Source organism: Streptopelia decaocto (genome assembly GCF_964273445.1).
Source record: "Streptopelia decaocto genome assembly, chromosome: 2".
Taxonomy (NCBI): Eukaryota; Metazoa; Chordata; class Aves; order Columbiformes; family Columbidae; genus Streptopelia; species Streptopelia decaocto.
This window is the reverse complement of record NC_138655.1, coordinates 20464496-20491808: the sequence shown is the minus strand read 5'-3', so window position 1 is coordinate 20491808 and position 27313 is coordinate 20464496. Positions and strand designations below refer to the sequence as shown.

The 27313-nt window shown below is 40.2% G+C and overlaps 1 protein-coding gene across 2 annotated transcripts in view; it reads left to right on the top strand.

Annotated features, from left to right (window-relative positions):
• Positions 1-10624, top strand: part of ZFPM2 (zinc finger protein, FOG family member 2) — a 311201-nt gene extending 300577 nt beyond the window's left edge. For both annotated transcript variants that reach the window (XM_082044964.1, XM_082044965.1), the window contains 3 exons: positions 307-513; positions 4467-4691; positions 7208-10624. In XM_082044964.1, the coding sequence (XP_081901090.1) occupies positions 307-513; positions 4467-4691; positions 7208-9699 (2924 nt within the window). In that variant the 3' untranslated portion in view covers positions 9700-10624. The remainder of the gene's footprint in view (positions 1-306; positions 514-4466; positions 4692-7207) is intronic.
• Positions 10625-27313: the final 16689 nt, after the last annotated feature.

Sequence of the window (27313 nt, the reverse complement as noted above, 5' to 3'; positions counted from 1 at the left end):
TATAAAATATTTTCACCTATATCTTGGTTTTCATAATGCTGGCCTTTTAGGAGACAAAATGAAAAATTAAAATGATTGTTTGGGCTGAAAATAGTTAGGAAAAGTGTCCCCAAATTGTTAACCTTATACATTGAAAATTCCTGTGTTGGTATAAAGAAGAGCAGTAAAAGTGAAAATGATTCGCCTCTTTACCTTGAAGAAGCCATCGCAATTTTTAAAGAAGAGTGTGAAGATATGGCACTGATATTTTAAGTTCTGGAATCTGATAGCATCAGTTAAATCTTCCTGCTTTTATGTTTCCGGTAGGAGGGCAGCTGTGGTGTACTACGACCAAGGCCATCTCGGAGGGTGAGGAGCTGATTGCCTTTGTTGTGGATTGTGACTCACGGCTGCAGGCTGCCAGTCAGATGACTCTGACCGAAGGGATGTATCCTGCACGCCTGCTGGACTCCATACAGCTGCTCCCTCAACAGGCTGCCATGGCATCTATTTTGCCTACAGCTATTGTGAACAGTAAGTGATGAATACCATTCTCTAGCATTTTTAATTTTTTTTAACAGCAGTACTTTAAGGCACATATGAACAGCTAATACAGTAACAGTGGATTCAAGACCACAGAAACCACATGACTTAAACCCCACAGCTCGAAGCCTGCTTTTATTCCCCCATCATCTCAGATGAATTTGCAGACATTAAGGCAGGCAGAAGAGCAGTCTGGCGGCTGGGCTCTGCAAGAGCCTCACCCAAAGTATCTGACCTGCCCTCAGTGGAGGTTCTGTGGTCTGCTCCCAGAGGCAATAGGATCAGAAACTGTGAAAACAATATTACTAGGTAGGATGGGCCTGTTAGCTCACAAAGTCCAGATTCTGCTGCTGAAGTAAGCTTGTTGCTCACCACTGCAGCTTCTAGTAATAATTCATGATACTCAGTGGACAGAAAGAAATGTCTCTTCATTGCCAGTTTCAAAATCCAGCTGAAATCATGCCTTATAGCAGCTCTGATATATCTCCATTCAATGTGGTTACCTGAGAAGATTTTTACATCCTCTGGACATCAGCAGAGTCTATCATGGACAAAACGTGTAATTTAGTTCTGTCCTTAGAAAGGAGAGCCATGAGTACATGGTAAGTCAGTTCCTGATCTGAGACAATTCAGCTTGAATTAAATTTCATTTTCTTAACTTTTTTGTATTACTGCTTTTTACCTTTATACAGCCCTAGTTCCTCATCATCCTCTCTAAATACTTTTCAAATGTCTTATCTGTTACAGTGGTCCTCAGTATTGCACATCCTTAGCTCTTGGCACTTTGTAAGACTGTCCTTTTAGACCCAATGCTGGAGGACTTCCCCATAGTTCGTGTGGTTTCTAGTATTGCAATGAGTTGTAGTGAACTACTGAACACAGTATTTCAGGTGTGAATGCCCCTGCAAGGACATGATCTGCTACTCAGGCTCAGGCCAAATAAAACTGTCTTGAACAGTCACACCATCTTCAAGCTCTTCAGACAGGACTAGTTAAATATCTGCAGTAACACATTTCATTCTGTGTTTTCCTTTCTTTTTTGGGTGGGGGGTAATTGCTTATTTTCTACATAAATAATCTTGAAAGCTACACATTTATTGTTATCCTGTTTTAAAAGATAAACCTTAAAATACCCAAGTCATATAAGCCGTGCTGATCATAGCTACTTCTGCTGCTAAGAGGTGTTAAAAGTTTTCGGTGCATCAGCTCTTGCTATACAGGCTTAGCAGCAACTTGGAGCAAGCTCTGTGCTCTTAACTCCAGGAGGCTGCTAAAGTAGCAAGTCTTACTGTCCAGAACTTTCCACCCCAGTTCTGACTTTGCCTCTGACCACATAGGGCTGTTCCCCGTGTTTCGTTATTGAGCTGGTGAAATTTAGTTTCTTCAGTAAAGTCTTGAGCCAGAGATGAGTCCAGTAATATGCTGAAAGCACCTCTAGATTTGTAGTGGGACATCTCTTAACCATTCTTTTGCTAGGTACCTGAAAAAAAAAAATGTTTCTAGGAAACTAAGTGTTGAAGGGTGTTTTTTTGTCTGATCTTTTGTTTTTTAACGCTTCCTAACATTTTCTATGCAAAAAACAAAATCTGAGTATCAGCTTTGCCTCATTCAGCTTGAACTTGAGTGTTTCATTTCCTCAGTTGATTCATTGAAATATTTGGAAACTATCAACCGAAAAGAAATGAAATATTTTGCTTTTAAAAAATTAAAACATCAACTTCAGGTAGCCTTTATCTATTTTGCATCGCTTTAGGAAAGTAATAGTTCCAGAGCCCATGCCTATACATTGTTCTCCCTGGAATTCTATCCTCTCACTATGCAAAACTCCCCAACTGCATTTCATCTGCAAGGCATGTAATGGGAGTCACAATATGCACCATGTATAACTGGAGCTATAGACTGTCCAGGCTATCTAGCCCATAGGAAATAAAGATGGCTGGAAGTCACATTCATTAAGATAATCAGAAAGTTCAATTCAGTGATGGAATTCAGTTGAATTCAAATAGGACATGTTGCCCATATCAGAATTTCCTATTACTACTTTTGGACTTTCACTTATGTGGAAACTTCAATGGTTCAACTTTTTTAAACCATTTGAAGCCAAAAACAAATGCTGAAATGTCAGTTTTCACATGTGATGGACGTTTCAAATGATACAAGCTGTGTCAGTAATGTTTTAATAGTGGTATATACTGGAATACTTAACTGCTCTGTTAAATGTTTGTGTCTTACATTCATGCACAATTATTCAGTGGCAAAGGGAAAAATAGAAACTGGTAGTGGTAAAAATATTTTATGCAAATTCATGAGCAGAAAAGTAGACAAACATTAGCAATGCAGTCAGAGAAGCAAACTAAGCAATGTAAATTTTGGCTGCATATTTAACAAATAAAAGACTCGTCCATTTCAATGGGTTGGAGTCTTCAACTTTGTTCACCCAAAGGAATTGGAACAGGGCCATTGTCTTATACACATTGATATTTGAAATTAAATTGTCATGAATTATAATGAATTACATCATCAGCCACACATGCCATATTTTCAGCCAGCCATTATTCAAGACTCAGTTAATTGCAATCACTAGCAATTTTTTGCATTCTGAAGTGTGTGGGAGTTTTGACGTTGACCAAGATGTGTTTAGATGTTGACTGCAATTGCAGTCCTGAGGTCAGCTCACACAGTCTGGCTGCACTCATAATTTTATCCTCTCTTAGTCTCAGAAACAGGAGAAGTGTCCAAACCAGTCGCAGGGAATGACCCTAGGCCCATGGTAACTCCTGAACTGTACGCAGGAATGGGGAAGGTGCTAATTGACTTAAACCAAAAGTGGAAGGGACCGTTCTTGTAATTTAACAATAAAACAAGAAGTTCCACTGCTCTAGTCTGGACCCTGTTGCTTTGAATTTACTGGTGTAGATGTACCCTAAAGGTCTGGGATTTCTTCTTTGTTCTTACTGATAGGATGACAAGTTCAGCTTTCAGAAAGATCAAAGGGCTCTTTTGTCCTTCTGAGGCAGATGCACAACACGTACTGTGTAGGTATACTTCTGACAGAATATTAACAACCAAATATACACAAGTATTCATTTTTACTCTTCACCTGACTAAAGTATGTAGCCTTCAGTACATGATCAAAATATCTACTCCCTCTGCTGCTGGGAAGCACTCTGTGCAACCTCTGCATTCTCTTCCCCTCAAAGGATGCTGATGCTTTGGGATAGAAGACAATGAAAAATTGCATTATAAATAGAAAATATTCCTTTTGCATAGTGAAAAGTGGAACAGTAACAATTTACCAGAAACAAGAGGACAAAAGAACATAAGAAATTTTAATTTCTAATGTTAATCACAATAGGAACACAGGAAATAAACATGCTGCTTAGTGTAATATTACATTCAACACTGTAGGATCTTAAGGAAACGTAATCTAGTCTGACCTCCTGGATATCAGGGTAACAGGATTTTGCAGTAATAACTGCATAAGTATTCTGAAAATATGCATTTGTCCTAATAATCTGCAATTAGCACTCAAAAATTCCAAGACCCAATGCTGGAAAGACTTATGCACACAGAAGAAAAAAGTACAATTGAAAGATGTCACCTATTGAGTAGTGATGTATTGGAAATGCAGCTTAATTCTTGAATTACTACTGCTTATTTGCAACAATCAATCAATTTAATTTCAGTTTTTTAATAATTACATGCCAAAAACTTCAAGCTGTCCTTTTAACTATTTTTAAGTCTCATTTTGCAAGGAACAACTGTCTCCCACGTTCAGTCTCTCACCTGCAAGTGACATTTTAATAAACCCGTGGCTCTGTTTTCAATATTGTATTAAATAAGCATGCATGTAATGGGGAAGTGAGGGGAATTAACCAGCTGTGTTAATTGGCTGGCACTGAGCGCACTGTGACTAACCTGCACCTGGTTATGTTTGCTTGTAGAGGACATATTCCCTTGCAAATCCTGTGGCATTTGGTATCGAAGTGAGCGGAACCTGCAGGCCCATCTCATGTACTACTGCAGCGGGAGGCAAAGAGAGGGGCCTCAGCTACCAGAGGAGAATGAAGATGGTGCTCAGCAGATATCAAGTGTCTGCCCCTTTCCACAGTGCACCAAAAGTTTTTCTAACGCAAGAGCTATGGAAATGCACCTAAATTCTCACAGCGGTAAGTACCATATATTTTCCTCTATCATCTTCTAGATTTAGCTATTTGAAGAATTATTCACTACAGACGTTCAGCGGATCAATGTCTCCAAATATATGCAAGCACTGGGTGTAGATGCTACCAAAATGCCACCAGTTTCTGACCTGTGTCCCACACCAAGCACCTCTCCCAGGTAACGAGTGTCATTTATCTACTAACCCTCATCTGAATGCTGTGTCTCTCTTAAGGTGTGTATTCATGCATATAGACAGCATTTCTTTACTGGTGAAGGTATGCTCAGGAATCCAGACACGGACTGCTGCTGCTTCATCTCTGAGAGATTCATTTACTTCAGGATTCCATCCACCAAACGGGATTCTGCTAGACTACAATCTCTATCTACTCTGTTTTGATTTGCAGCGGAGAAATACAAATCACCAGAGAGCAAGTCCTTCAGAGAGAAATCTTGGGATCCTAGAGTAGGCTTCTTAGGCAGGAGGCTTTAAGGACTGGGGTCCAGAACTCTGTGTTCTTTTCCCAGAACACTTGTTTCATAAAAACTAGAAGAGTGCCGAGTGAGAAGCCTCTTTATGTAGACAACACTTCGCCATTCATTTAAAGATCAGAGCTTTTTGTGCTTCCTGATCTTAACTTTGAATATCAGGCTGTTGCCACTTTTTGTCTCTTACCGAGCTAATATTTCACTGTTCAGTGAACCAGCGGAACAGTAGCAACAGCTTCAACAAGAGCACATGAATGCAGCCCAGCATGTCTTGCAGCCTAGTAATTAAAACCAGGTACTCTTGGATGATAACAAATTAATTTCTCCCCAAACAGAGGAAAATTCTGAAATCTTAGCCATTTTGTGAAAGGGTTGCTTCAGCTCTTTGCATTTAGTGGCATGCCGCTGGCTTGGGTGAAAGAGAGGATTTTCAGCCATAAGCTGTGAGTGACCATGTCTTCTTGCAATCTAGAGATAAGCATCTGTGTTCCTTGAAAGACACAGTTCTGAGATCCTGCCAGATTTCCAGTAAGAATCTTTAGATATTTCTTGATCAGAGGCTGAATGTCAGGCCTTCCCCTCCTTTTTAGTCATAAAGCAGTCAGTTCAATCATTCTTGTTCTCTTTCAGATTCTATCAATCTTTATTTTTCTGTACAAATTATCACAAGTTATAACAGCATCTGCAGTAAAAATTAAACATTCCTCTTCCAAATACCCTGTAAGCTACTGCTGTGTCTGCTTCAGCATCTGTGACAGTCCCCGCTGGGGGCTGTAGCAGACCCACACCACTGGAGCATGGACCCCTGACTGAAATGCAAAGTCCATAGCGACACTCCACCATGACTAAATCATGTGATGTGGAAACATATGAAACACCATCTCATGGCATTAAAGGAGCTAAAGCCTCCTGGTGACAAAGTGCCTGACAGGGAACAAGCACTAATTAAAGTTCTGTGTATCTCTGGCTTCCTTCTGGCCTCTGAGGCCCACAGTAGTTCAGATTCTAAGTGTCACTCACAACAGTGGGAGTCACTGACACCAGGGGAGAAGTGAGGGCCTCCAGGTCCAACAGAATGACTTCCCATAGATGGAGCCACAGTATTCTTACACCTTTATGTGGCCCAACTACCACAAACGTAGTTTACTTGACCAAGGCATGGTATATATGTGTGTGTGTGCAGACTGAACACTTTAGATTCCATCCCTACCAGTTTCAGTTTTTATTGTCTAACAAATAATCAGAATCTGTGTTGTTGTAGGAGAGAGATTTGGTCTCATCCTTTTTTAAAACATTTTCAGTTTCTAAATACCGTGAAACAGTTTGTGTCAATAATGATTTCAAAATGGCTTTGAGTGTGCTGTTCTTGGTAGGGGAAGCTGTAATGAATTCATGAGGAAAAGCTGTTTTATTACAGCAGTAACTGCCTGTGGCCATTATATGTGGAAGCTTAAATGTTGCTGAAGCCATGTCTTACTCCTCCTCCTTCACAAGGAACACAACTCACCAGTCCTTTCTGATGAGGAGAATTCTGTATCGTGTTACCGCACTACAGCCAACTCGTAAGCCAGGAGGTGAGCATCAATAATGCTCAAAGTGCTACTTCTGTCTATGGCTTTCAGGGCTGTACCTCAAGCCGTATAATAACCTTGATCCTCTTGACCTTGATGTGCTTTCTGTGCATTCAAAATTTCCAGTGATCGTGTATGGGGAACATTATGCCTCCTTTGGTTAAAATTGTAATTTTTAAGATATTTTTGTTTAGAGTAAGTCAAGTATGTTTTTATCCTTTCCCTTGTTCTTACTTTCCCTTCATCTGCTGATTGCATGCAGATACTAAGGCTGTCCAGAGCAGAGGCGGGAATGTCCTCTAGCAGTTCGAAGAAAGAAATTCTGAACCAATTCAAGTATTTTCAGAGTGACTAATGAGTTGTTCTTACTGTGTTTCTACCTCTTTGTGCCACTGATTTTCCAGTATAATTCATGAAGGGCACAGTGGTCACTTCCTTTTGTATTTTACTTGTCTTTTCTGTAGGAGTGAAAATGGAAGAATTTCTGCCACCCGGTGCTAGTCTGAAATGCACAGTTTGTACTTACACTGCAGACTCAGTGATTAACTTTCATCAGCACCTGTTCTCGCATCTTACTCAAGCTGCCTTTAGATGCAATCACTGCCATTTTGGCTTCCAAACTCAGAGGGAGCTACTGCAGCACCAAGAGTTACATGTCTCTGGCAACAAGATTCAGAGAGATGGTGACATTGAACACTCTCCAAGTAGAAATGAAGAAGGTTTACAGCCAGCAACGGACCTGTTGAGCAGAAATGATGTTCCCCAGAGCCAAAAGACCATGCAGACTAAAGATGCAAGTTCTGATACAGAGCTTGATAAATGTGAAAAAAAGGCTCCACTTTTCCTTCCAGCCCAGAGGCCAGAAACACAGCCTGCGACAAATAAGCAGAGTTTTTCATACACTAAAATAAAATCTGAACCATCCAGTCCAAGACTTGCTTCATCGCCAGTTCAGCCTAATATTGGTCCTTCTTTCCCAATGGGACCTTTTCTTTCCCAGTTTGCTTTTCCCCAGGACATCACTGTGGTTCCTCAGGCTTCAGAGATATTAGCCAAAATGTCTGAACTGGTCCATCGAAGACTGAGGCATGGAAGTAACAATTATCCTCCTGTAATTTACAGTCCTCTGATGCCCAAAGGGGCTACATGTTTTGAGTGTAACATAACATTCAATAATTTGGACAACTACTTGGTACACAAAAAGCATTACTGCAGCAGCCGATGGCAGCAGATGGCAAAGTCACCAGATTTTTCCAGTGTCCCAGAAAAAATGCCAGAAGCTGTAAGTCCCAGTAACGGTCAAAGCTCTATAAACATTCTGAATGCGGCTCCTCACACATCAGATCCGGAGAATCAGCTTCTGCAGACATCTTGCATAAACTCTTCCAGTGTTTTAGATTTGATCGGGCCAAACAATAAAAGTCATGAAAAAGACTTTACAACACAGTCTAAGAAGTTGTCAACTGCAAGCAATGGCGATGAGAAGATGAATGGAAAACCTTCTGATGTGAAGAATCCCAGTGCTCCTTTAGTAGAAGGGGAGAGTGATCCCAACAAGACCACGTGTGAAGCTTGTAATATTACCTTCAGCAGACACGAAACGTACATGGTCCACAAGCAGTATTACTGTGCCACTCGCCACGATCCCCCGCTGAAGAGGTCCGCTTCCAATAAAGTGCCTGCCATGCAGAGAACAATGCGTACGCGGAAGCGAAGGAAGATGTATGAGATGTGCCTACCAGAGCAAGAGCAAAGGCCACCACTAGTTCAGCCACGATTTCTAGAAGTGGGTAATCTTGGCAATCCTTGTACATCTACTCAAGAGTCAACAGAGGGCCTTGGAGAATGCTACCATCCACGATGTGATATCTTTCCAGGAATAGTCTCAAAACATCTGGAAACCTCACTGTCTATTAACAAGTGTGTTCCAGTTTCAAAGTGTGATACTCCCCACTCCACTGTGTCTTGCTTGGAGATGGATGTGCCGATAGATCTCAGTAAAAAGTGCTTACCCCCGTCAGAGAGGACATCAGCTTCTCCCAAAAGGCTGCTGGACTACCATGAGTGCACAGTGTGCAAGATCAGTTTTAACAAGGTAGAGAACTACCTGGCTCACAAGCAGAATTTTTGCCCTGTCACTGCCCATCAGCGTAACGACCTGGGACAACTCGACAGTAAGGTGTTTCAGAACCCAGAAAGTGAAAGAAACAGCCCAGATGTCAGTTACGAAAGAAGCATAATCAAATGTGAGAAAAACGGAAACTCGAAACAGTCCTCTCCTAATGGAAACTTATTTTCCACACACTTAGCAACACTTCAAGGACTAAAAGTCTTTAGTGAAGCAGCCCAGCTTATTGCTACAAAAGAAGAAAACAAACATTTGTTTCTTCCACAATGCCTTTACCCTGGAGCAATAAAGAAAGCTAAAGGAGCAGATCAGCTTTCTCCATATTACGGAATAAAGCCAAGTGATTACATTTCTGGTTCTCTTGTCATTCATAATACTGATTTAGATCAAAGCACAAATACAGAAAGTGAATCTCCTAAAGGCCAGGTGCCTTCCAATGGATGTGCTGTGCAGAAGAAAGAGTCTCTTCCGCTATTGCCAAAAAACCGAGGCATGGTAATAGTTAATGGGGGACTGAAACAGGAGGAAAGAGCTGCCGCAAACCCGCAACAAGAGAACATTTCCCAGAACCCTCCGCATGAAGATGGGCACAAGTCGCCTTCCTGGATCTCTGAGAATCCCTTAACTGCAAATGAAAATGTCTCTCCAGCAATTCCCACAGCAGAGGAACAGTTGTCTAGTATAGCGAAAGGCATGAATGGTTCTACCCAGGCCCCGACCAGCGGAAAATATTGCCGACTGTGTGACATCCAGTTCAACAATCTTTCAAACTTTATAACTCATAAGAAGTTTTATTGCTCGTCACATGCAGCAGAACATGTCAAATGAAACAATCGGTCACCTTTGGTACCTGTGTTTAGCATATTGTTCCATACAGTCTAAGGAAAGCTGTTTGAATTACATCTGGACAATCAGGAGGTTTCGCTATTGCTGAGTTGAAGACTTAAAGGTGTAATTTCATTACAGTCCATTAGTAAAGTGTATTATTGGTGCCATTTTCAAAAATATTAATTTATTTTACCAGCAGTATTCATAGCTGTAGTTATGTTATTTTTTATTTAAAAACTTTATATTAAAGTCATTTGTAATGTTATTGTATAGTTATTGTGTAGCACATATGGTTTGCACTGTATAGTAGATTTTAAAGAAAATAGTCACAAACAATACAGAAAAGCATTTTAGAAATAGCTTCAAAAGCACTTGTGTATCCTGATTTTTTTTTCTTATATGCTGTTGCAGATATATGTATATGCTAAAATATAACTTGCAAAGAAGTTTCAACTATGCTGTAAAGTTCGCCTTAAAATTTCAATTTTTTTGAACAATTGGGCTCAGTTTGCACTTTATATTTTAGCAGATACAGTACCTTAGTCATTAGGCTTTGCATTTGTATGTAGCAGTATGTTTCTGTCCACTTTCTTAATCTGAAACGTACGTTAAATGAAGATGGCAATTTTTTTCTTGTATAGTACTTGTATTTTCTTTCGCTGATGCATCTCTGTCTCAATTTTTAAACCTTTGCTGTTAAATGCAATACTTTATAAAGAATGAACAAAATTACTGGAAGCAGTATTGTAAGTAATGAGGTCATATCAATCAGTTTTATCTTTTGAAAGGCACAGTCTAAAACAAAACCCTAAACTCAATGCTGCAATTATGAATCTAATTCATATATAAGATATATTTAAATATAAGAGTAGCAATACTGCAACTGGTGATCACAAAGATAATGTTCTACTTCTGATAGAAATAATTTCTCAACAAATGTTGTTACTATGCATGTATATGGATGGAATAAAATTCCAGATCATTGGAGATGTTTGGCAGTAATTTCTTTAAATTTGTTTTACTTTGTTTTTCAAGCACGACTTAGAGCACACAAACTGTAAAACTGTTCTTAGGAACAGGTTAACATTGCTCCTTCTTCAGTGGCGTCAGCATTCACATAAGTACCAAGGAAGCCTCGGTTTTGAGGGACTCCTTGCTGATGGGTCTCTAACACAACCAAGACTAAGACACACTCCTGCCAGATGTCAAAATCAGTGGAACAATCTGCTTCATAGCACCTCTGGTATGATTCTTTACATATTCAGTGGTCTTATGTGAAAAACAATAATGTCGATTTAAACAGAACAGCAGTTTGCTCCACTAATTCAATATAGAAATACTATTCAATAGCATGTTTTATTAAAATCTGAACTAATATACAATTAGTACCCTACACTTGCAATTGTTCAGTCTCCTATACACTGTTTTCATAAAAAAATGGATATTGCAAAAGTGACCTATGGATGCATTTTTCTACAAATTTGAAAGCAAAACCATGATCTGAATAGTCACATAAACAGTTGTATTTACTTCAGTTCCTGTATCAGCCAAGGAAACAATGCAGAATCAACTACGTAAAAGGATGGTATTTCAGCTAAGCAGCCAGTTAGAGTTTAGCATGAGAGTTCGCAATGCCGCCGACCGTCAGCAACCCCATCCCTCTGTACTTTGGAACTGAATGTGTTCTTTTTTATTTGTAAGTGCAGGTGGACAGGCACACATGATCCAGTAGCAAAAATAATAAACACTTCAAAAACTGTTATTAGCAACTCCGATGGTTAACTGGGCTTTAAATACAGAACAAGAGTGCTTTAAATTGTCCTAATTCTCACTCTCAACGAAGATAACAGGTGTTTACATTAATTTCGTTACAGACAAAATTGGTCCTTAGCAAATATTTTGGTAATAAGACTTAGGAAGGAGAAAAGCATTACAAACACAGAGAGAATAAAACAGACAAATCATTTATTATAATCAGACAGATGTTAGAAAACCACACTAATATATTTGAGACCCCACAATATTTGAGAAATGGTGCATTTTGACCATTTTAATGGCAAACATTATTTTGAAGATTATCCAGCACACAAAATTGGTTTAAGAACTAACCTAGATTACATCTAGATTGAAATAAGATAATTCTAAAAGATCTACATGCATAGATGAAATCTTTTAGGTGAAGTTTGATAGAAAGCCACAGACAGTGTAATTTTCAACTGCTGAGCTCTAGGGGTGTGTGTAAGCTGTGACAAAATAAAGGAGAATATCGGGCTGAAGGGAGTACCTGGCTGAAAAGTGAGGCTGAAAGGGAAGATCCTTATCACAAACCATCTCCGATCTGGAAATGCTGAGGGTACCTGATACGTTGCAAAGGTATATTAAAGCCTGCCATGCTGCATTATATCCTACCTACTGGCTAGTCCAGTTGCTTTCAAACCACGTAATATGCCGAGTACTGTTTTCTCTTCATAAATCACCTATTTGGTTGACCGGTCCCATTTTTACAAGCTCAAAAGAAGCACAGCCTGTTCATCTGTGGGTAGAGTTCCTCCATTTTATGCACATTTCACACATTTCATTCACATTTCACACATTTTATTCACTTTATTGGAGCACAGAGCAATACTGACGTGCTGAATTTATACCTTCACACTCTCTGAAAGTAAAACTTTACCCAAGCTAGGTGTGTAGCAAATATAGATTACTGACATTTGATTTGTTATACATTTTTTACAAATCTAAAACATTTAATAAAGATAGCTACTCAAATAGCTGGACTCAGGACCCATGTTTTCCCATAACTTTACACACTACATTCTATTTTTTTCACTGTCTTTATCACACGCATTTTTCATTTTGCTTATTTGAAATAAGAACATAAACACTTTGACGAGGCAGAAATCTCTCTCCTGTCTCTAGAACCAGTTTGCACAATACTGGCCTAATCCCAGCTGGGATCTTTAAGCATATCTATGTTTAAGTCATAAGTATTGTTTACAGGAATAAACTACTTAAACCTGTTTTTGAACCAAGTGATTATTTGTATTCTCTTCAGATTGTATCTATGCGTTTGTTCAACTTGATAATAGGACAGGTAAACTGCCTATTACTAAAAACTCCTCTTGAATATAGAATATAGACTCTCCTCTAGTTCTGCTTTTGCGTTTTTGTAGGTTTATTAATGATTTATCAAATCACCTATGCGAAGAGAGTCCATCCTTATTGAGTCTTTGACACCTGGAACTCAGAGCACCTTCATTAAATGGTTTGGATCCGCTAATCCCTGTCAGCTGGAGTCAGTGGTTAAATTTTGGGGGCTATAGGGTAGAGATGGACAGCTCAACACAGGGCATTAAAATATTTCCTGGGTTTATGAGACAAAAAATAAAATTCCTCCACATGAAGGCCTAATGTTTAGAAGAAATTATTCCTGTCTGACTGCTTGCGTACTGATTGCCTGGCAAGTTTTGCATTCAACCTTTTGGCTTTTCAGGGAAGATTTCCTTATTCACACAGCATCCCATCCACATGCAGTGCTCAGAACTAACACTCTGGCCGCATCCATATCTGCCTCATTTATCTGTCTGTTTCCTAAAATTCAGACTTTGAAAGGTTCTTGTGAGTCCCCATTCATATCACAATTGTCATACTTTTGTGATGCTGTCTTTCATGTCGCCATCTGAATTTTTTACATGATGGTGATTTTTTTTATTGTAACCATAAACCAGGTGAATATGCCTAATGCAAGCAGCAAACGACACAAGATAAACCTCTATTTGTCTTGAATTAACTGTAATAAAGTTAGGGGTCTGGTGACATTTTCATTGCTACAAATAATTATAAAACTACAACATTTGCTGTGGATTCACTCTACTGACTTTCCCAGTCTCTCATTTCTATAAAATAACTGTTGACTACATTCATTGTCTGACACTGTCCGCAGGAATGTAGCAGTCACATCCCAAACACAACCTGAGTAAATGTATAAGATGATTGCTCCCTTGTACAATAAATGCTGCACCACTGATAAATGCAGAAGGAGAAACCTAAAAATAACTTTTAAAAGAGTAGAAATTAAAAAAAATTAAAGCAAGCACCATCATCAAGATTAACTGGAGGTGGGCTAAATCACTTTTCTGAATGTACGTAAGGTATCAACGAGTTTCCACTCTAAAAAGGTAGAGCTGATGTGGAGTTCTGAAGACCCTGGAAAACCTGGCTTAAAGAAAATTCTGTGGTGAGTACAGTGGAAAAAGGGTGGTTGGGCGTAATCTCGCTGAGGGGCAAAGAAGATAAGGAAAAATGGAATCAGCACTTTTTTAATCTGGAGTGTGCAGCAAGGGTACACTGGTGGCTGCAGAAAGCAGCAGATACAGGGCATCAGCACAACACAACCACTGCACATCCCAGGAGGCCTGCTGAGAGGCGAAAATACTGATGAGACAAAAACCTGAATACTGCCAGTGCAAAAGTTCTGGCTCACGGTGGTCTCCTTTTCCCCAAGTCTGATGAGGAAGAGAACCTCAACTCTTCCCAGCTGCCAGGTCACCTGCATGATGGGGACACCGCGCGGCCAGGAGCTGTCAGGACAGACGCCGCACAGAGCAGACATGTGTGACCCTACTGTAAATAAAAGATAAGTCAGATATCCGAGCTTCAGTTGCATTAGCCTGAGAGCATGCCTGGTCCTCTCGTCCAAAGTCTTCCACATAGGTCACTGACTGTGCTTTAAATCCAGAGGCCTTTGAGACCACTTAGAGCCATTGTAAAATGAACTAAAATACGGCTGGTGGCACTTGTGTATGGAGTGAAACAGAGCATCGGGCAGGGGTGTGGGCAGGAAATCTGCACTCATGTAGTTAAAGCTGCTTCGTAGTATGGAGGCACAAGATGAATCAATTGAGACTGGAAGCATGAGACAGGCACTTTTGTGCTGGAGTGAAGAGTAACAGTAATTCTGACAGTTTCAACTTCTAAATACTTGTTTTTCTTACTCTCTGCACAGACACACACATATATATAAAACATACATGAGCTGACAGACATGAGCATGTCCAAAAGAGGGAAAGAACCTAAACTAGATTAAGAAATTAGATCAAGCCACTGAATGATATGATTAGACAAATTCTTTGTTGCAGAAGGAATAACCAGACCCTTTAATCCTCACTGCAGAGTTAAGTGGCACCTTTTGGCACATGGAGGGTGATGATATGTTCATTTATGTCCAAATTTACTTGTGCTCCTAGCAAAATTGCTGTCTCCACTTTCTGCTTTCAGCTGCTTTGCACAGGTCCCCAGCCAAGGTGTTTGCTCCTGCCTAACAACTCAATTGCCCATGCACTCATTTTCCCATCAGATTAGTTGATTTTGTAATAGTCTCAGTTGGTTTTCTGTTTGTTTTGTGGGTTTTTTTTTTTTGGTTGGTTGGTTTTAGTTTTGTGTTTTTCAATTGTTTAATGGAGATGGTGGTGGTTTCCACCAGCAAGGTGATAAGAGGCAGCTGCTGCCAGCTCCATGAGCGCACAGAGAGCACCAGTCCTGCAGTGACCACACAACTCCCTTAACACCTCAGTCTGACAGGAACCCTTTGCAGCACAGTTAATAATAAAAAACAATGGTGCCCATACCACTCAGTTCTTTCTGCAGGTGCATATGGCTTTGAATAACAGTTACTCCTTTCAGTCATTTGGAGAGGATGCTGAATGAGAAAAGCCACAAGTGTAATGAACAGAACTGGATAAAGCTGGGAACACTTTCAGAAGTAGTTTTCATCTCAGCTTTCCCAGTCCTAGGTGTTCTTACTGAAACTGTGAAGCCAGGTTCATATGATCCTGCAGTGATGGCTATAGGTAAATCTAATTGCCTTTCAGGACTACCTGCATTGCTACTGTTTTGAAAGCCCATCTGTTATCAAAACAATTTTCTGCTGATTTTTTCACATTTACTAGTAATTTCCTTCTGCATGCCAGACATTCTGTCCTGTAGCTGTGACCAGATGATACAGAACAGACTGTGGAAACCACAGTCCTCCACCCACATGGTACCAGCAGCAGCCCTGACACTCCTGGCCCTGTTTGAAGTGTGAGTGTCAAGGGTGGTAAATGGAGAAGCCGAGATGTGAAATGGTAATATGACTTAAAGTCTGTGTAGCTCTGCAAGAGCGTCCCTGCGTGGCTGGTTTATTCAGTCACTTGGGAGAATTCACCTTCAATTCATTTGCTTTCCCTTTTTGTTAAACCCCTTGCAACTTGAGTCGTAGGGGGATATGGGGAAAATACCAGTGGGTTGATTATGTTGGTGTTTGGCTTGAGGGGGAACAGACTGCTGCTTTGATGCTTTGACATTTTTGATCTTGTGCTAATTCTGATGAAACTACCCCCAAGAGATACGTTTATGGAATCTAATAAAAGACCTGTAGGTTCAAAGGCTGATCAAGGAAGAAAATTGTTTTAGAGAAAAGCCGTCTCAGCTTGTGATTGAAGTTTCTGTATTAGGGTAAGCACGCCAAGGGAAGGGAACGTGTTGGTTTACTGCCACAAGTTTTCAAAGCAGAATAGAAAAGGAACCCCCTCAAATGATGTCTTTCCACAAAAAGAGCAAGTAAGAAGAATTTGAAAAAAAAAAAATCCATTTAGATGGATAATCTTTGAACTCTGCAGTAGACCAAAGGAAGGAAACTCTGCAGATGTAATTTGGGAAAGATTAATCTAAAACTCCTTCCCCTTCTACTCTCTTAAAACCAAAAGCACAGCTCACAACAGGGCAGGGTACAGAGCAGAAGCAAGGTGCGGGGCACAGGGATGCAGCCACGCGTGCCGAGGGTTACCCTGTGCACATTTCCATGTCTCGTTCCCACCATCCTTAGTCTGGCAGGTCTCTCATGGCTCAACCAGGTGAATAAGGTCGCCCCTGGTCCCAGGGACCTTCCTGGGTCTGGGAAAGCTGCTCGGGTAGCTGCTCATTGGCACTTTAGCTGCCAGCAGAAACAAGGCTTTTCTCTGTTGGAGCACTCCTGGCTGAAAGAGGCATAATATTTCCATGTATGTCCCCAAATATACGAATATTTATTGCTGGCCAGCTGACACTGCACAGCTTGCTCCCCCAGGCTACCTCGCTTATTTGATTTATAAGAAACATAAGATTGATTTCAAAGGATTAAGCACATAAAAGGCAAAAAGCTACCTATTGGAAGGTGCAAAAGTAAGATCAATATTTATGGTTTTAGGAGGTTTTCAAAATAGTAGGTTGTTTCCTTGTTGCTTTTCAAAATATGCTCCAAATACTTATAGCAGTGAGAGATTTCTCTTTCTGTTACTGAAATAGACACAGTTTGGTTCTTGGTGTTTAGATCTTGTTTAGGAGAACAGATACCTGCAAGGGAAGAAGGGTAGTTTAGCAAAAGAACTATGCAGGAAAAATGGATTCACCAATGGCATGTCTCACCTCCTGGGTCTTCCTCTTTCAAAGCTCTGCCCCTCAGCCTGGACATCTCTCCACACTCTAAAAGGTACCAGACTATGCAATCTGCCACAAAGGCACTGTCCTCTAAAAAAAGTAGTTTATGTGTACAGAGTCATCATCTCCTCCATTTAAGTCACTTTATAAGAACTTTTATATCCCACCCCACATCTTAAAACTTCTCTCTGTGCTTGGCACCATACCCAGAGCCTCTGTCTCTTGTCTGCCTTTGCTCATAAAGATTTCCTCGTGGCAAAACTCCATTAAAGAATGGGTTGGACACACTATGAATGACACTGTTGATTATTTTAATGCTCACTGTTCGTATAATAAGCTAGTATTCATTCACAAAGTGGGGGCTGGATTCATTGTGCCCCTCAGCAGTCGAGGTCTGGCCAGCTCCTGGGGATGTCAGGACAATCCCAAACCTTATGTGAGGGCAGCACAGGGATGGAGAGAAGTCGGCATTTACTGCCTCTCCCCTCCCAGCTAGGTTACTCTGCAAAACTGAGTCACTGGACTGGAAAGAAAGACAGGGACAAGAGGGACTTCAAGGCTTGTAACATGTGGGGAAGGGATTTGTGGATTCTGTCCTCATGGTGGTTTCCGTCTTTTTACATTAAGCATTGGGAAAATGTTGGTCTATCAGCAACTGAGTCTTGTCTTCAGTGTTGCAAAACTTGACACACAGTATACTTTTGTAAATTATATCAGAAATTTGTTTCCATTTAATGAGAAATGCCGCTTCTTGGTGGGTAATTTTTATAATAGGTAAAATAAAATAATAAAAAAATTGACAATGTTTACAGAAGCTTTTAATATATCATCATACTATAATATTGAAATCTGTAGTCTCACTAAATTCCATTTGAAGTTTTCATGTCATTTTATAGAACTAAATGCTATAATTATGTAAGAGATGCTGACATGATTTCACCTGTTTGAACTTTACTGTGGTACAGGGTGCCAGTGTCACTTTGTGGCAGCCACTTCACAAAAGAAACTGTCTCTGTTCTGCGGCAAACTTCTTCACCAATAACATTCTGTATTTCTTTTTCCTCCAACATCAAAGTATATAATAGTTTGTATCTGTTGTATTAGATTTGATCATGATATTCACAATACAAAAAGAGTGTTTATATAAAGTATTCAGCTTGCAGGTATCCACTATACCTTCCTGATATGAGACTGCTGTGTACACTTGCCAGCCAAATATTCTGGCAAAATGATATTATTAGTTCTTGAGTTTGCTTTATTAAGATCATGGCAAACACAGTTAACACCAATAATCAGCAAAATTAAAGTGGGATTCATTCTTAGATGATGAAAATGCTGGTTTTCCAAGCAAAGAATTCCAAACCTTTCGTATCACCAGACAAGATTAAAAAGAAAAATGAAATGTTGTATAACTTTGTCCAGTGACACTTATGAGTCATTGCGCGGGGCTGTGGCAGATCCTGTTGTGGATGCATCACTGGTGTGGAGAAGCACAGTTCAAGCACCTTCTATCGATGTTCAGAACCAGCAGTGAAGTGAGAGATGTGATGCAGGCTCAGATAAAAATAAATTACTTGTTTCATTACAGTAAACAGTTTGATGCAAAATGCAGCATTCTGAAAACACGAATTACTCTGCTATCTAAAGTTCTTTTAGAAATGGAGATGAGGAAAAGTTAGTACTCTGCTGAGTATCAAAACTTCTTCTCTCTGCAGGATTACCCACTGCTGCTAACAAATCACCCATAAAAATGCAGGTCAGGCATTTGGAACCTACATCTAATGCTAACAAAACTCCCATTGAAATGAATTATGGAATCGCTCACTCCAGTTGCAGTGTCTAGCAGGAGATAAAAAAGAATATGTCTTTGTGACCTTTATACCAGTGCTGCTGCATTCATATACCATACAAACAACTTCCTTCGTATGTGATATCACTGGCTGTAGAATAGGAGCCACTAGCTCATCAAAATTACAGAGGGGTAGAGCCATGTCCCAGCAAAGGTAACGTCACCGAATGGCTGAGGCTGGCAGGCACCCGCAGAACTCACCCAGTCCAACCCGACCCCTGCTCAACCAGGGTCAGCTACAACAGCTTGCTCAGGGCTACGTTCAGTTGGGTTTTGAGTATCTCACGGGAGAGAGACTCCACAGCCTCTCTGGGCAATTGTTCCAGTGCCTGATGTTGTTCCTCCCCAGGGGCAGGACTTCATAGTACTTTTTGCTGTACTCCATGAAATTCCCCTTGGTCCATTTCTCCACCCTGTCCAGAAAGACAGCACAGCCATCTGGTCTGTTAAACACTCCTCTCAGGTTTTTTATCATCTGCAAATTTGCTGAAGGTGCACACTGTCCCATCATCCAGGTCATGAATGAAGATGGGAGACAGTATTGGCTCCAGTATTGACCCCTGGAGTATGCCACTGGTGACTGGCCTCCAGCTGGGCTTCATGCAGTTGGTCCCAGCCCTTTCAGCTGAGCAGTTCAGCCAATTTTCAGTCCACTTCCCTGTCCATTTATCTAGCCCATACTGTCAGTATGTCTATGAGAATGCTAATGAAGACAGTGTTGAAACCCTTGCTGAAGTCAAGATAAGCAGTAGTCACTGCTTTCCCCTATTCATTCTATAAATGATTTCATCTTCATAAATCAATGCTGATTACTTCCAGGTACCTTGCTGTCCTTTGGAAATGGTTCTCCAGATTATTTGCTCCACCACCTCCCCAGGGATTGGGGTGAGGCTGTCTGGTGTGTAGTTCCCTGGATCTTCTTCATGTCTTCTTGAAGACAGTAATGACATTGCTTTCTCTCAGTACTTAGGAATCTCTCCTGATCATAATGACCTTTCATAGTTAATTGAAAGTGGACTCACAGTGACACCAGCCAGCTACCTCAGCACCTGTGGGGGCATCCCATTAGGTCACATGGACTTACATATGTCCAGTTTGTTTCAGTGTTCCCTGACCTGATCCTTGTCTACCAAAGGACTTTCCTCTGGTCTAAGGGGCCTGTGATTCCTGGTTTATCAGTACAGATGGAGACAAAAAAGGAATTGAGTACCTCTGCCTTTTCCGCATCCTTCATCACCAGGTTCATTGTCACTTGCCTATTCAGCAGTTGGTCCATATTTATCTTAGTCTTTGCTGTTGATAGACCAGCAGAAGCTCTGCTTGTTGCCCTTCACAGCTCTCACCAGCGTCAACTCAAGTGCATTGTGCACTAGCGGCCCATAAGGCCAATGGTATCTTGGGCTGCGTCAAAAGGAGTGTGGCCAGCAGGTCAAGGGAGGTGATTCTGCCCCTCTGCTCTGCTCCAGTGACACCCCACCTGGAGTCCTGCGTCCAGCTCTGGAGCCCTCAGCACAGGAAAGACATGGACCTGTTGGAGAGGGGCCAGAGGAGGCCACAAAAATGATCAGAGGGATGGAACAGCTCTCCTATGAGGAAAGGCTGAGAGAGCTGGGGTTGTTCAGCCTGGAGAAGAGAAGGCTTCTGGGGGACCTTAGTGGGGCCTTTCAAGAAGAATCGGGGACTTACAAGAAAGATGGGGACAGACTTTTTAGCAGGGCCTATAGTGACAGGACACGAGGCAACAGCTTTAAACTGAAAGAGGTTGGATTTAGTTTGGACATAATGAAGAATTTTTTTTTCAAGGAGTGTGATGAGACACTGGATCAGGTTTCTGAGAAAAGTTGCGGATGCCCCATCATTGAAAGTGTTAAAGGTCAGGTTGAATGGGGCTTTGAGCAGCCTGGTCTAGTGAAAGATGACCCTGCCCATGACAGGGAAGTTGAACTAGATGGTCTTTAAAGGTCCCTTCCAACTCGAATCATTCTATGATTTTATCAGTCTATGAACTCCAGATGGACTTTATCTATCACCTTATCAAATGACCTGCAATTCACTTTTATTTTGCATTTTTGCAACATTTGCTCTTCAACATCTACACAGGCTTTCTGTGTATTGTTCACCAGACTGTGCTGTCAGTTACAGTAGTGGAAATACAAAATAGTTTTGTCAGGGATGAGCAAGATTTTCTGGACTATCCGTAGCATAACTGAAAGCAGAAGCAGGTTTATAGTGTGTGTGTAGTAATGGTTTCAGAGCCTCCAAAACTGCTATGGAATGGAAAAATATCCAGATTTAAAGACAGTGGGATCCAGAGTCATAGTCTGTAGTTTTCCGTAGGGTCTATCATACCCTGTCTGCCCATAAGCTGTTAAGTTCACTTTCAAGTCTCACTCTTCGAATATTCTTAGTAACACCCCCTTTTTCTCCCCATTTTTCCTCTCTCTCTTTCCCCTTTTCACTATCCCCTCTTCACTTTATTTCTGATCTCTCACTTGCCTTTAGTCAGACCTCATATCCTGTTACATCCAGCCCCCAAGGAAACAAAGGAAAAAAAAAAAACAAATCCTTAGAAAAGTAACAGCAAGATTCACCAGATGTTACCCTGATCATCACAGGCATGGGATCTAAGGGTACCTCTAACCTCACTTGAATTTAATTCCTGTGTTAATGGTAACAAGTGTGTGAGGTCCCAAAGAAACAGGTTTTAACTCTATCTTGTAAATCAGATAGTCATTTCTCCCTCCAGTGCCCAGTTTCATCTTGGCTGAAAATGTGTATGTAAGAAAAATACAAAATAATTTGCAGTGAGATGGGTGAAACATTGCTAAACTTAGAAAAAATTTGATTTAAATTCAGACTAGGACCTCAGCCTTTGTCACCATATCCCAAGCCTGATTTGACAAAATACAGAAGTGTTTTTTGGGAAAAGGGTAGTTTTGTCTGAGTGGTCAGTGGGAATGAGGTGATTTTTCTCCAAGTGCTTTGCTGATATCCATTCAGACCCTTATCAATGAATTGATTTGCCCTTTTTTTTTTTTTTTGTACCGCCTGCTCACCAAAAAGCAAATTCTATTTTAACACATATAAATTTACCCTGGAACAGTTTATTCTATAGTTGTGCTCACCTAACAGGAATGCAGCAAAAACAAAAGCAGCCTAGCCACCACACAAATCACCAGGAAAACAATGAAGATCTGTCCATCCACACTTATATTGCAAATGAATGAATATGGTTATAGTAATTTTTCACTGAAAATAGATGCAGTAAGTAGTCATGCTGTTCTTCATTTAGCACTAATCAGACTAGAGTCTTCTTTCAGTTTCACAAGAGCAAAGTAAATAATTTATGCTGAATTGTAACTGGAGTTACTCCGTGTTTTTTCCAAGGCCACTGAGAACAGAATGTGTTCCTGAAACTGCAGTTAGCTTGTCTAAATCTTACTTCATATCGTGACATCTTCGTAAGAACTTAATTATTCATTTAATTTTAAAGCAACTAATGTGCTTGGTTTTACATGCATTGTGGGTTAAGCCCAACTACCATTATATATACATCTATTTTTTTGAATAACTAACATGCAACATGTTCAAATGTCAATTACTTACAGAATTACTTCCACTAGAGGAGTCAGATAATTTTCTAACACCTTCCTCCACTGAAGTGTGTACAACAGTTTAAACCCCCATCCAGACCACAGTTAGTGTCTTCTACAGAGAGGATGACTTTGTTGAGTTGAGTGTAAGAAGAGCATGACCAGTGAATGTTCTACATGATTTAATTTTCCCCTGGGCTGTTGCCAGTGGAGGTGCAGGGTTATCCACAGCAAGGGGACAATGTGTGTGCCTGTGGGACCTGACACCAGTACTGACATACATGACAGCACTTTTCATAGTGAATCTTAAGAATTCATACAACCCAGCTGGTTACGTCCTCTCCATCTAATGGACTCTTAGATAAACACAGAGCAGACACAGAAAAGTGACACCTTCTGTCACTGCATCACCATCAACGCAGTCTGTGACTTCCAACAGTTTAAGTCCCTCTCAGATCATATAAGATGTGCCCCTTTATATGTTGTCTGAGGGCAACTGCTGATTGAGCTGCAAAGATACAGTACAGGCCTCCTCAGGTTTCAAGACCGTTGCCTTCCCAGTCTGAAGGATGGAGAAACCAGTTTTTATACATCCATAATTGTGCTCTTCTCAGTAAAAAAAAAAAAAAAAGTGCTCTTGGAAACTATGAAACTGCTTTCTAATTTAATAGGTATGTGAACATTCATATATATTTTTTGGTAGCTGCTGGTCTCCAGTTCTCTGGAGGCACCATTGGAAACACTTATACTGTCCCCTCTTTAGAAGAAGGCTTAAGAATTAATACAGAATTTGAAAATTACTATGCCGTGTCTCCGTAAATTGTGGGAACTCATAAGAAAAATGGTCCCTTTTTTGCAGTACTCTGAGACATAAATGTTTCCTATGACCCATTCAGTATCTCTTCATAAAAGCAGTTCATTCAGGAAATTTAAGTTAAGATTCAGTAGGGCAGTATAACTACATGATGTGCTGTGCAGATGTAGATATGGAACATAGAAAATAGCGAAACTTGGCTTTAGGGGATACAATCACTAGCACACTGGTGAGATCTCAGTGGTTCAGCCATGAGCAGTTCAGATCCTGAGCAGTGGATGTGGGTTTAAAAAAAAAATCCCCAGGCATAAAGTATTATGTGAATGCAAAGTATTGCTATTTTCCAAATTTAGAGGTGGTGAATGTTTTCTTCCTAAGCAAATAATCTAGTTTAAACATGAAGCGTAAAAGTTATTTATCTTTGATGAAAGATATTTTGGTTTTATTTCACTGCAGAGTATTTAAAGATAATTTTTAGAAACAAATATACAAACTTCAAACATATAGATGACAGTTCTATCTACTATGTAACAATTTTCAGCAGGTTGAAATATCTTCAATATAAAAAGCACAAGTGTGCTATACCACCATGCTATTCGAGATGTCTCTTCAGCCTTTTGAATAACAAGAGGTCAATTTAATCAAGCCATCACGGCAGACAAATGTAATGATATACCTGCATTGCAAGTGTTTATTGTGTTTGGCAGGTGCTTGTGTAGTGGTCAGGCAAAGTGCAGCTCTGCATACAGTAGGATATATACTTTATTCTTGGGGTTCAGGAAAAGGATTACATTTGAATTGCTTGCATGTGATTGCTTAAGAAAAAGCAATATGTTCTTGTAGAGGTGAAATGAAAGGCCTTACTTACCAAGATTGACTGTCTGTCAATAGCTCATCCCCTAAACTTTCCCTAACGACAGTCTGAATGCCAGCTGGCATCTTGAGCAGGACTATAAATGAGCTGTGAAGAAAGCAGAGAGGACTGTCTTGAATTTGAAAGTGAATTTCAGTTTAGCAATGCTCCAGATTTTTTGTTGCTATTGTCAGACCTTTGAATGTTTTATAGTGGAACATACAGGTTTTGTCTGTTTGATGTTCGAACATTTTCTAGACCTGAACTGCAGACTACATTTTGTAACTTCCCTCTGTAGAAGGGAAGCTGGTCCTGCCCTAGTAAGCTCAACAGACACTAGCATACACCAAGTAGCTTGTGACCTGCTTTAAGAACATCAATAGATTTCTGAGATATAATAGTATTTATTTCCCTAGCCAGTTATTTATAAAACATTTAAAGAGCAAAAAGTGTTCAAAAAAACAAATCCTGAGTAATTTTGATTATGGTGGTGATTCAAGAATGTTGAGAAATAAAGGCAAAATTAATGGAACAAGTCATTCAAAGAGTACCCGAAGTTCTGCTGCCAGTTTTCCTTGAATATAGGTATTTTAGGGGTACTGTGTGTGTACTTGAAATATGGTTTTATAATGTAGGAAATGCAGCTATGTCTTCCAAGTAATTGTGTGCTTCAGTTCCTTATTCATAAGTGAAAAAGAGAACAGAAGAATTGTTTAATTAAAATTGTTGTAGCCATGTATTTTAGTTCTGTAATTCTCATCCACTAGCTAATGGGTAACAGAAGACAAGAAATACCATATTTGTATCAGGAAAATCTCATTCACATCTGGAGAAGAGCTGGGATCCTTGACTGTATGTAGCAAAGTGTGTTGTTAAGGCAACCTACCCAAAAAAAAGCTAGCCTGAGACAACTAAAAGTAGATTGATGTACATTGTATTTTCATGTCCAGAAATCATTCCAGGATTTTGCCCTTGTATTTCACAAAGCCTATTTCACTTCACATTTTTAAGAGCTAGTATTGGCCTCAATTTCCCTTTACAGATAAACTCCTTTCTATTACTTAGGCCATGTGAGAATATTATGAGGAAGGTAGTTGTACCCTCCGTAGTTGTTTCTAATATGGTGCATATAGTATGCTCATCTAGACTGCCTATCTCTACCAGATTTTCAGTGAATTCCATGAACAATTTTTACTTCCCATGGTCCATTTCTCTTCTGGAGACGGCCCTCATCAGACATTAGAAATAGCTATTGGAATGTGTGTTCTCTCAGAGCACTGTTTAAAAGTTTTATTGGAAATATATGAGGAAAACATGACTTTTTCTTATCTCTAGTAATATCGGGAACATTTTGAATAAAAATAGGAATGTAAATTATTCCCATTATATGTCCTAGCACAGGCCATACTGATAAGCTGTTTTCCAGAGTGACTGCAAGATTGGTTCAGTTACAGGCAAAAACTTTCAATCAGTGTGGGCTGTGTGGGAAGGGGGGGAGGGGCAGTTAATCTTTATTCTTTACAAATCATCATGTAGATATTTTCTTTTTAAAGTAAATGACAAAAAAATTCCCACATTCTATATTGTGAGTTTGATCAGAATGCCTATCAATCAGGTAATTCAGTTTCCAGTTAAGAGATAAACTAATACTGATAAATTTGCATTTTCCTCCTCATTCTTTAATCGGACTTTTATCTTTTGTGGATGACATTGGACATATATAGTTATCCAAAATGAATATTTTGTTTATGTCTATGGATTCTTCAGATTGCCCGCATTAACAACTCTTAACCTTTAAACTGATTTATAAACATGTAAGAATAAAATGTCAGCATTCATTTGTCATCTCGCAGTAAACTGTCAGCATTCGTTTCTCAGCTAAAATAGAATATCTGTCTAAGAATTTACATTAGGCTTTGTAATCAAACTAGATTAACACCAGTGCAGCCCAGCATGAAAACTGATACCAAGCATACACACTCCATTAATACCTTAATGTGCATTCCAAGCCACATCTTGCCACGATCTAGTGAATTCAGTAGGACTTGTTGCTGAAAAATGTGACTGACTCATGCAATCTCTTTGTCTAACACATCAGCATAACGCTGTACTGGTCCATAAAAGGGAAGGGACAAAGTTTGAAAGGATAAATACTGGACATTGGCAAGCGATGTTGTACATTCATGAGGAGTGAGAGGGAAAACTGCAATGAACGGATCTTGGCTTAGAAACTCATGTTGTACTTCTATTGATCAAAACTTGAGCAATAACATATTTATTGCTAGTTGAAACAGGAGATGCCACAAGGAGGTTTATTATACCATCCATTCAGCTGGATGGCAATCAGATTTCTGCGAATATTCTGATAACTAGTTAACCTGAGTTACTGCTACTTTGGACCTGAATTTTGTTTCCTGGAACAGACCTGTAACGCTTACTGACTGGTGGAATGAGCATCCCCTCGCATGAAAAGGAAAATCAGTGTGAATATATGCTCTGTGGAGTTACTGTTCTGACTCTCCTGGATGCAAATAAAGGACCAAAATCAGTGAGGAGGAGCCATGGTTTTCAGTGGTCAGAACCTGTATTTCTGTACAAAATATGGAGCAGAGGAAATTAAGTCAAAGGACCCAAGCACTGAAATGAATGCAATACGGCACTGGTTTTGTGAACCACTGGCTGTTCCTGAAGGTGGGGAGATGTGTTTCCCAGTGCGCTGCTTCCTTGCAGTTCACTTCCAGGCATCCTCTGTAAGATGAGACAGAATACAATGTAGGCGAGTTCCAAATGTAGGTGCAAAGAGGCCTGTGCATCCCCTGTGTAGCTGAGACTCAGCTGAGAGAGGAAGGACTCTCGCCTCCCTGGATCCTGTGGTTCCTGGGGGTGCCAGGGGGGCTCAGTGCCGGTGTGGTGGTCCCAGGCTCACAGCCCCACCTTCTGCAGAGAACTCATCAGCTATGTCTTACCACTGCTCTGAAAAGACAGAAAAATCATCCCCGAGCAAAGATGAGGGGACATGTTTTTCAAATGTGTTAATGTAGAAGTTCAAA